Source organism: Salminus brasiliensis, chromosome 8 (assembly GCF_030463535.1).
Source record: "Salminus brasiliensis chromosome 8, fSalBra1.hap2, whole genome shotgun sequence".
Lineage (NCBI taxonomy): Eukaryota > Metazoa > Chordata > Actinopteri > Characiformes > Bryconidae > Salminus > Salminus brasiliensis.
Window position 1 is genome coordinate 1749398 of NC_132885.1, and position 11657 is coordinate 1761054.

Genomic DNA, 11657 nt, shown 5'->3' on the forward strand with positions numbered 1-11657 from the left:
TGAGGTGGGGGGGGGGGGGGGGGGGGGGGTCATAGCTAGCCTCTTATTGTGAGGCTTAGAGAGACGGTACCACCTGCACAAGCCTTAGAATACGATATTATGTCAAAAGTATGTGGACACCTACCTCTGCTCCACCTCAAATCGGGAATATTACTTGAGAGTTGCCCCCCCCCCCCCACCCCCCTTTGCAACAGCCTCCACATATCTGGGAAGTCTTTACTTTAGATTTTGAAACATTGCTGTGAAGAGGATTTGATTGCATTCAGCTCTAACAGCAAGAACATCAGTAAGATCAGGGCCTTCTATCATTCCAGAGGACACAGTTCTTCCACTGCTCCTCAGCTCCATCATACCTCTCTAGCCCATATTCGATCTTAGGGTCATGTGATCATGCTCACTCAGGACGTCCCGCTCTATTGGTCCTCCCTAAACTAGCTGAACTGCAGGTGGTGTTACCTCGCTGGAGGGAGGGTGTGTTGTGCCATGGGCGTTAGGGGAACATCTCTCCTGGCACAAGTGTTTACACTCAGGATGGGCCACCACCCGGCAGTCCCGACATTTCACCGCCACCTTCCCAAACCGGATTCTCTTCCCACAAGGAAGGCACGTCTCAGGACGGATGACCTGCAGGGGGAGTAAGGGGGGGTGGGGAGTAAGGGGGGTGGGGGGGGGGGGGTCAAACCCATGTCCAGTAGCTTACTATAATAAAGCGTGAATTATAGTATAATTACGTTAATTAACATATTGGCGGGAAACATTATCTGAAACTATCATATCTAATATTGGTTATTATGAAATTGATCAGATAACTCAAGTATCTACTTTCCTAAACCTTTGTCAGACGTTTTGGACTAGTGGATTTTTTGTTGCAATGGCAGGAAATGTTGCTTCCTCTGTTTATTATTTATTCAAACTATAAATAAAATCATTTCACTAATAAAACTACTTTAAAAATGATTCTACCGAGTGAAAACGTCTCGAAATAGGTTTCAAAAAATACATAAACAGAACCGACTAGATTTCACTCCCCAGAGAGTATATTAGGCAATGAAATCCTCAGGTTTGTATACCTAATGTTTCTGTTTCTGAGCTACAGAAATAGAAGGTTCTAAATTCTCCAAAAACAAATGACAATTTTTTTTTTCAGAGTAAATAAGTAAATAAATAAATCAATCAATCACTCTGGTGATCATGGCCACTGCAAGAGGTCGTATTAAACAAGTAAATATTTGTCATATGAGATAGTTAATAATATTAAATATTATAAAGTCATTTTTTGGGGGGGGCATTTTCTTTTAGATACAGAAATATGAAACAATGAAAAAAACAAAAACAAACAAAAATACATTTTTGAAACAAGAACAAGGAGAATTTTCTAGATAAAATGACTCCAAGGAAAATCCAGAAATTTAGTTAAGTTACCAAACACTCTTATGCAAAACATGTGTTATTGCTGTATAAATATTAGTGACCGTGCTAGCTTGGGAATAAAGGCCACGATTGTGTGAGGACGGGGCAAGCTGAGGACAGGGCAAGCGTGAGGACGGGGCAAGCGTGAGGACGAGAGTAGCGTGAGGAGAGGGTAGCGTGAGGCTCAGTGGTTAAATCTCTGGGCTATTGATAACAGGGTTGTGGGTTCGATTCCCGGGCTCGGCAAGCTGCTACTGTTGGGGCAGGTGACTGCTGTGACTGAGGAGTTCTTACGGTTTTGGGCACGAACACGTGCTGCAGGTTCGGTCCATAACAGGGGTGCAGTCCACAACAGGGGTGCAGTCTTGAGGGACTCTGATCTCTAAGGTGGTCACTTCCATGTCCGTGACCATATCCGCTTCGGTCACATCGCTGGGGGCCCACACTGACGTCTGCTCTGCAACACACACAGTCTCGGAGCGCTGGACTGTCTGCACGGACAGATCTGACTGGGAGTGGGATTTATTGGGAGCAGGCTGGAGGAGCTCGGTTCTGGTCCAGCTCGGTTGCTCTGGGGGCTCCTGGGTGATGTCGATCACCATGTGAATCTGACCTCCAGTGTCTGGTGTAGTAACAGACGCCGTAACGATCGTCGCCTCATTCTCCTAATAATAAAAATAATAATAATAATAATAATAATAATAATAATAAATATCATCACATCAAACATTCTGTTTGTAAAATAACTATTGAAGATAGGAATTCACACAAATACACACTATATGGACAAAAGTATTGGGACACCTGCTCGTTCATCCTTTCTTCTGAAATCAAGGGCATTGAGGCTTTCTACTAGATTTTGGAGGAGCACTGCTGTGAGGATTTGATTGCATTCTGCAAACAAGCACATTAGTGAGGTCAGGAGACTGGGGATGATGAGGTGGGGTGATGATCATCCACCATCATTCCAGAAAACACAGTTCTTCCACTGCTCCACAGCTCAATGCTGGGGGGCTATACTCCCCTCTAGCCCACGCCTGGGGACTAGACAAGCTGTGTTTGTGCTTTTGCACATCTGTGTCAGCAGCGGGTTCCTGAATGCATTCATTAGAAAGTGTGGTACGTACTGACTAGTGGTCTGAGGAAGGACAGACCATCAACTGGTGACCAGGTGCTGGGCGTCCAAATCTTATTGGTGTCAAATTTAAGATTGGGTGTAGGTTGTGGGTTGAAGTTGAGACCAGGATTAGATTTAGGGTTGTTGCAGGTAATCTCAGGATTTAAATTGGGTGTAGGTTTTAGATTGAGGTTAGGGTCTAGATAAGAATTAGGTGTAGGTTTTAGATTGAGGTTAGGGTGAGGATTAGGATTAGGGGTAGGTTTTAGATTGAGGTTAGGGTGAGATTAGGATTAGGGGTAGGTTTTAGATTGAGGTTAGGGTGAGATTAGGATTAGGGGTAGGTTTTAGATTGAGGTTAGGGTCAGGATTAAAATTAGGTGTAGGTTTTAGATTGAGGTTAGGGTCAGGATTAAAATTAGGTGTAGGATTCTAATATGTTAGGGTCAGGATTAGGTATAGGTTTTATTTGAAGGCAAATTCTGGTTTAGGCGTAGGTCAGGTTTAGGATTAAATGTAGGTTCATGTAGGCCATGTTTAAGATTATGTGTAGGTTTTAGATTGATGTTAGGGTCTAAATAAAAAATAGGTGTAGGTTTTAGATTGATGTTAGGGTCAGGATTAGAATTAGATGTAGGTTTTAGATTAAGGATATAATGATGTGTAGGATTAGGTGTAGGTTTTAGATTTATGTTAGGGTCAGGATTAAAATTAGGTGTAGGGGTTGATCACAGTTAAGGTCAGGTTTAGGATTAGATGTTGATTTTAGCTAAAGTTGGGTCTAATTTGGGTTAGGTTTAAGATTAAGTGTAGGTTTTAGATTTATATTAGGATCTGGATTAGGATTAGATGTAGGTTTTAGATTAAAAATAGAGTGATGTGTAGGATTAGGTGTAAGGGTTGTTGCAGTTAAGGTCAGATTTAGGATAAGATGTTGGTTCTGGCTGAAGTTAAGGTCAGGATTAGGATCAGGTGTAGGCTTTGGCTGAGGTTTGGTCTAGTTTAGGTTAGGTTGGGTTTATGATTAGGTGTAGGTTTCAGTTTACAGTTAAGGTCTGGTTTGGTTTTGTGGAGGCTTCGGTTGAAGTTAAGGTCCAGTTTAGGTTTAGGTGTAGATTTTAGGGTACAGTTAAGTTTGAGGTCAGGTTTAGGATTAGATTTAATAAATTAAGCTTAATATCTACAGATCAACTACAGGAACTCTCACAATCTAGCGTTACCATGTTCTGCAGTGTTCCCGAGGGAAAAGACCCCAACACTGCTAAAGCAGGACCGACAGTGTCCAGCTGCCTTCGCATATGAGGACAAATGGACTTTCTCAAAGTGCTGAATCGTCTGTGTTCCCCAGAGTGATCTGCGGGGGGCACATTAAAGGCTGAGAGAAGACACAGGCCACCGCTGGTTCCACCTGAGCGGAGAGGTGGGCAGGAAAAGGACGAGGACGAGCCGTGGGCGTGGAGACTGACGAACGAGAGCACTGATAGGAACTGGCACTGAACTGCAGGCTGAGCGGCTTTTATACGAGTGAGGAACTTTATGTTTCACCAGACACTCCTAATGTTTTGCTAACCATGCTCTACTATTCCCACTGCTCGAATTTCAAGCGGAGCGAGCCAGCAGGACGCTCTTTATTCAGCACTGGGAAGCTTTAACTGCTCTGCTCGGGACTAAATTCTGTCTAATGAGCGAAAAAGAGAAAAAAAAAGTCCCCAGTTAGGCTTTAAGGGTTTTACTGGTCATAAAGGGAACCGATTACTACTGATCTGCTCCGTTAGTGTTGCCTCTCCACCGGAAACCCTGCTTATGTACCACAAGGCTTGATCCAAGTCTGGGAGAACTGGGGTGTGTATTTATTTTTAGAAATGCACAATATTTGCCAAATGTTTGTGGACATCCCTTCTAATGAATGCATTTCGTTGCTTTGAGGTGCATCCAGTAGCAGCAGCGGCGTTCCGGGCCGGAGTGGGAATGACGGAGACGCCGTTCTCCCTGTTAAACAGTCAGTGGAGCGTCAGCATGACTCTGAAGCTGCTGATTGAAGACACAGCCGACACTCATGCGTTCCCCTTAAGCAAAGGATGTGCGTTTTTCATGTTAGCGGCCCTTTATCCCTTTATCCATATAGTGCTCGCTTCAGAAGGAGGCTGAAAGTCCAAATCAATAAGACGTCTTCACCTTTTCCATTTGACGTCCCGCAAGGAGGTCTCCAGAACGGCCACCGAGTCGACCACGCTTCTGCATCTGAACTCCAACGTTGGGCCCCATGGAGGAACGCTAAACAAACCCAGAGTGGAAACAAAGCCCCAAAAACTGAACACTCCATCACACACACACACACACACACACACACACACACACACTTTTACGACTAGTAATATTCAGAGAGGAAAAGAGGAAAACAAGCCTAAGCAGAGCGGAAACAGCCCTGAGCTCGGACCGCCGCGTGCCGAGAGGACGCTCGCTTGAAGGAGTTTAGCACGACTCGATGGGCACTCACTCTTTTCTCACGAGCCCTCGACTTCAGAGGCTTCACCACCGCCGAGCTCTCCAAGTCCTACGGACACACCGTCCCAGAAAACAAACACAGCAGTGAATTTACGTTAACAGGGTTTGACAACTTAATATCTTCAACAGCTTCAAACAGAAACCAGCAGCAGCCTCAACACACATTTCTGCTGTATTAGCAAGTGGAATCATCCTAAAGTAGTCCAAATACCAGAGTGTGAGATTAAAATAAATAAATAAATACAATAAAAATGACCCAGTTTTTCTACCCACCAATCCCCATCATGTGAACCCCCCCCAATGCCCCAACCCACCTCATCATCCCCAACCCATCCTAAAAGTACTGGATGGAGCTCCACCACCATCATTCCAGAGAACATAGCTTTTCCACTGCTCCACAGCTCCTCAATGCTGGGGGGCTTTATACCCCTCTAGCCCACGCCTGGCATTATTAGGCAGCATGATGCCAATAGGGTCATGATGTTGATCTGCTCCAGAGAGTCCTATTCTATTGGCAGTACCTCGCTACAGGGGCTAGACAAGCTGTGTATGTGTGCATTTGCACATCTGTGTCAGCAATGTGTGTAACCTATACACTAGCTGAATACAGTCATTAGAAGAGGGGTCCACAAACACGTAGAAGCTGCACTGTGGCTGCAGATGGACTGTAGCTCTACTGAGGCCACTTGCCTCTCAGGTAAGTGAGTATTTCGTACTCACCAGGTCATCGTCAGTTCGGTCGTAGCTGATGTCGGAGTGAGACAGGAACGAGGACTCATCAATCACTGATAACCTGTTAAGAGACCAGGGCAGAGAAACATAGTACATGAACTGGACCGCCTGCCAACAGTCTGAGGAATCACTGCTGCTTCTGTAAAGCTGGAGTTTCTCAGGTACTTCTTAAGGTTTCACCTTTTCATTTGATGTGGAACTCCACTAGACGTTCTACACCTCTGCAGAATTCAGTGGTTGAGATGTAAACAGTCGGGGTTTGGTGTGAAATTCCAAAAATGAAATATATATATATATGGTGAAATAGCTTTTTGCAACTTTGCACCAAACCAAATCTGGACCACTTGACCTCCCACCATAGAAAGCTTTAATAGCTTACATAAACTATATAAATAAAGTGTGAGTGATGAGGGGAGAGAGCGCCATCTACCCACCTAGAGAGTATGGCCAATTGTGCCCTCTCTGACTCCGGCTGCTGATGGCAAAGCGGCATGTCTCGGGTTTCGAACACGCGACCTCAGGCCTACACATTTGACCACTGAACCACTCGAAGCTCTTATTCATACATCTCAGGGTTCTTTATTTTTATCATATTTTATTAATATTACACTTATTACTACAATCATTTATTTTGGTTGATGTAAAATTTGACATTTTTTACAGTTTCCTCTTTGCCTTGCTGTCTTATTGTTGTTGTGAGGCACTTTGAGCTTTGAAAAGTTGTTATTATTATTATTGGATAGAGAAAGTTACTGCCAGATTTCTTTACAGTGGTGGTAAATAGAACCAGGCATTGGTTGCCATGACAACACAGATACAGCCACTATTTTATCTCCTATCCAAACCCACCAGTGAAGCTACATGAGTCTTTTGAGTTTTATATGGGATGATGATGATGATGATGATGATGGTGGTAAAATAGTGAACAGAGAATCTCAACTAATGCAGTTCTCTTTAGGGACTACTTTCTGTAGCCGCACTACACCCTGCAGCATGTATCCCTCCACCATTTTAATGATCTGATTTTAAAAGCAGGTTCTAGAGCCGAACTCTTCTCAGAACTCTGGTAGAACAGTGTCTCAGGCATCAGATAGAACTCCAGTCCTGACTGGGGGAGGTTATCTAGAACCGAGCGTTTCACACCAAACCCACCCAGTGACTTTATACTGTTTAATTCTACAGAGAATTGGTACAAATCAGTGGAATTCCCCTTTGATGTTATTGAAACAGACAAAGAACACGGTCTTACTCATACTGAACATCTAAAATCACCACTGCTGATACAGCACAGTAATGAGCATGCAGAGTGTGTGTGTGTGTGTGTGTGTGTGTACCGCCTGGTCCTGCGCTGAGTGAGGTTGGCTCCTCTGTGATTGAAGTTGGCCAGCATGGATCTCTGCTCATCATTAAGGCAGGCACTTGATTTGCTGTCATGGATGAGTATATCACTCATCAGCAGCATCTGCCGCTCCTGTGGAGGCCCAGAGTGAAGCAGAGAACCGAGTCACGCCACCGTCGTCACCACTAGCGTACCCACTCACACTGCCACCATCATTAACACCTCCCAGCGCTGGAGCTGGGGTCACTGTCAGCTAATTAGCTTATGGCCTATTCCTCACACCCTTATCCAGACATACTGAGAGAGATTATTTCAGCAAGTGTGTGTGTGTATATATCTATACCTCTCTATCTATCTATGTGTGTGTGTATATATATCATATAACTATAACTATCTCTCTCTCTCTCTCTCTCTCTCTCTCTCTCTCTCTCTCTCTCTCTCTCTCTCTCTCTCTCTCTCTCTCGATATCTACACACACACACATATATATATACATATATATACTCTTTGGATCTGGCCATGGTGATCTTCTTCACCACCCACTTCAACCAAGAGCAGACCAGTCTAAACGTCTACAGTGTTTTAAACCATGTTCTGATCATCTGCAGCTGCTGTTCTGCACATCTGATAAGGAATAAATGACATTTAAAAGCAGTTTTATTATTTATTATTATATTATATATTATTTGATTATCATCTCTCAGTGTTGATCACATGAAGATCCAACGTCCAGATGTTTAAATATGTTCAATGGTAAATTTTCCTTCATGACACTAAACCCATCCCTCTCTATGTGTGTAAGGGTGTGTTCTCTCTACTTCTGTTTGCATATCATTTATTTATGTCTGGAAATTGAATCTAGAGGAATCCTGCAGTCAGCAGCAGAAGTCGCCTTCATGCATTTATTTGTCAATTATATTTTCTGGCTTGTTTTTGCAGCGTGCTGAACATGCTGCAACTCTCAAATCCCCCAGAGTCAATAATCAAATAATACCAGCCAATTACACAGCTGTACTGGGACTAGTGGGTTAGCTTGGGGCTAATATATTAGCTTGTGGCTTGAGTTAGGGGCTGGGGCTAGAGCTGGCTAGGGCTGGGGCTAGAGCCGGGGCTGGGGCTAGAGCTGGCTAGAGCCAGAGCTGGAGCCGGGGCTGGGGCTGGGGCTAGAGCCGGGGCTGGGGCTAGAGCCAGAGCTGGAGCCGAAGCCAGAGCATAGATTAGCCAATGGTTGGTGTGTTAAGGTCAAAATATTGGATTGAGATAAGTGTGTTCTAGCTCTAGCTCTAGTGTGTTAGCATTTGTTGGCAATATTTTACTTTAATAGAAATATAGCTTTAGCTCAAAATGAGAATTGAGATATTTAGACTACATTTGTAAAGATATAACTTATGTAATATTGGATATTGGGTTATAATCATACATTTTTATGGACCCTAACATTCCTAAATCAGAGCATATGCACTCTGATTGATGCGTTAATGCAGGGCTTCTCATCTCCAGTGCTGGAGGGCTGCTGTACTGCAGTTTGGCGACAAACACCTGGTCTAACTGGGTTTTTATTAGGTGTGTTTCAACTCTGCTGGACACTGGTCCTCCAAGACCTCCGCAATACCATGTCTGCACTCCTACCAGATACTGATAGTCGGCCTCTGCTTTGTAGCGCTTCTTGATCTCCACGTCGACCTGGTTCCGAGCGTGTTTGAGTTTGACCTCCAGAGCGGCGCGGGACACGTCCGACTTGACCAGCAGCTCTTTGTACTTCTTCAGCTCCACTTCGGCATGGAGCCATTTCTTCCTGACCGCCTCGAAGTGCCGCACGACCTCGATGAAAAGCTCTAGAAGAAACCAAAGAGGAGACTCAAGCACAAACTCAGACTGGCTGCAATGAAGACACTACACTATATGCCCAAATGTTTGTGGACACCCCTCTATTGGGACGTCCCCAATGCAGGGTGTTGGCTAGAGGGGTATAAAGCCTCCTCAGAACTGGGCTGTGAGGTTCTCTGGAGAGATGATGGACCTTGAGCTGGAGGGAGGAGTTGAAGATCCTGAACTGATAATCCAACAGTACTTAATATAGACATCACTGATGCTCTCGTGAGGCCGAATGCAATCAAATGCTCCTCACAGAAGAAGCTCTGGAGGAACAGGGGTTTTACACTTTTGCATACATGGCTCTTATCTCTCGAACATGGATTTCGCCTTAGATCAAAAGCAGTGATTTCAAGCATTTATCAATCTCATGTTGTCTTTGGTCATGATATTTCATATTAGAAGATTTTTACAATATTTCAAAATGTATTTTTATAAAGTTTTAGTTGTTTTTATCTCGTCAAAGGCTTAATCTGGCTCTGGGAAACTGGCCTAGATGGTACATTTAGGGCATTACATTACCAGAAAGTGATTTTATTCATTAATTTTCCACATTGAGACTTTTTAAAGAAATGTATATGTAATTATTCGACTAATTTCTTTGCTGTGTTAGATGGTTTTAGGTCACATTCTTTGGCGAGAGTCTCTGGCAATTATTTTAGCTTGTTTAAGGAGGATTTCATGAAGTTATAGATGGATAAAATCACTTAAATCTCAAAATAAGAAATAACAGGTATAACACCTAGATTTAATAATGTAATAATTTAATATAATTTTATAATAATATTTATAGGCCAGAAATTGGCAAGCAAGATCTGTAGATGGTCAAAAACCAGAGAAAAGGCAACCTGCATTGATGCACTGCGAGATAGGGATTGAGCCTAGTCCTGGAAGATTCCTCACTGAAATGAATGAAGGCAGTCCTGACCCTATATCTCCAAATGTTTGTGGACACCCCTTCTAATGAAAGCATTCAGCTACTTTAAATTGCACCTATTGCTGTGCAAATGCACACACACACAGCTTGTCTAGTCCCTGTAGAGAAGAAGTACTGCCAATAGAATAGGACTCTCTGAAGCAGATCAACATCATGAACCTATTGGCACCATGCTGCCTAATAATGCCAGGCTTGGGCTAGTAGAGGGGTATAAAGCCCCCCAGCATTGAGGAGCTGTGGAGTAGTGGAAGAACTGTGTTCTCTGGAATGATGGATAATGGTGCTTTTGGGATGAGTTGGGGATGATGAGGTAGGGTGGGGATCAATGATCCAACATCCTGACCTCACTAACAACACTCTTGTTGCTAAACGCAATCAAATCCTCACAGCAATGCTCCTCCTCCAAAATCTAGTAGAAAGTCTTTTTCTCTGGACAGTAGAGACAACTCCTCCAACAACTAAAGCAGGAGACTTTTTTAATCCCCTTGATTTCACAATAAACACTGAATAAGCAGGTGTCTCAATACTTTTGTCAATATATCATATAACCCCCTGGCATATTCTCAATCATATTTAAGGTAAGGGAATCAGATGATGTGGTGTATATAAAACAAAACACTCGTCCAACCACAGTAACACACAGCCGTACAGCACAAGCCGCAGCGAGGAGAGCCAAACTTCAGCTTGGCTACCTTCGTTTTATCCTCTCTCAAGTGGTTTTGTGCAGCTCTGCTTTTGCATCTACTCAAGCAGACTGAGGGAACAGTACTTTCCACTTCAGTAGAGTTTTCCACCACAGAAAATGGCACAGGGAAGCATGCCAGTGTCTAACGCCTGACTTGTTCGAGCTTCTTTTGAAACGACTTTGGCTGCGACAGAAACAGGCCTCTGCAGAAAGCTGCTGGCTGACCTACTGCCGATGTTTTGGAGGTCTGTGGAACAGGTGGAAGCAGAGGCTTTAAACAAAAGATATGAAACGCTGATGTTGAGAAGATCGCAAGGGAATAGCCCACGCGCAACCCAGATTCCTGCTTAGTAAACAAACTGTGGTGGACAAAGCAACCTGTGCAAGGCCTTTAGGAGGCAAGGCCAGTTCAGGCCATAATGATAAATAAATGATCAGCCTGGGATGAGCTCCACATGCTTTCAGCCTTCAGTATCTTAACATCAAAAAGTTTCATCCTGAAACTAAAAGCAGAAGATCAAAGGTCATTATCTTGTTATCTAATCCTTCATCTAATCATCAAAGGTCAACGTATATAAAGAGAGAGAGAGGAGATGCAAACCAACGTCCAGCAACCTCACCAAGTTCAGAGTTGACGCTCTGGTCCAAGGCAATCCTCTGCAAACACAAACTGAGAAGCTCCCTGACAAACGCTTCCCCCATGATGAGCAGAGTGGTGGAAGGAGGTTAATCAACAGGAAAACCAACACACTACCCAACCCAACCCAGCCCGATGAGGACCCTCAGGAGTTTCTAAAGATCCTAATTTAAACTACAGCCATCTCCACTCAGCATTCCCTGGAGATACTGGTTTGGATTGGTTGGGGGGAAATGTGCTCATCAAACCTGCCGAGCTGGAAGTTTGGGCGGAGCTACATTTCGGGTGGAGGTAAACAATTAAACCCACCCTTTCCTTTGTAGATGGACACTGAAGAGGTGTTGCACATTTGACCCTGCCTTATTTTCACGGCCTCTCATTTGCGTATAGCTATATTAGATTTTCAGTAGCTGATAAAGTCTG

At 43.9% G+C, this 11657-nt stretch overlaps 1 protein-coding gene across 1 annotated transcript in view; it reads right to left on the bottom strand.

The window, feature by feature from the left end:
- Positions 1–11299, bottom strand: part of LOC140560502 (rac GTPase-activating protein 1) — a 15749-nt gene extending 4450 nt beyond the window's left edge. The window contains 9 exon segments of the mRNA XM_072684972.1: positions 442–624; positions 1705–1734; positions 1737–2075; positions 4703–4801; positions 5025–5081; positions 5753–5825; positions 7099–7235; positions 8733–8938; positions 11218–11299. Of these exon segments, the coding sequence (XP_072541073.1) occupies positions 442–624; positions 1705–1734; positions 1737–2075; positions 4703–4801; positions 5025–5081; positions 5753–5825; positions 7099–7235; positions 8733–8938; positions 11218–11299 (1206 nt within the window).
- Positions 11300–11657: the final 358 nt, after the last annotated feature.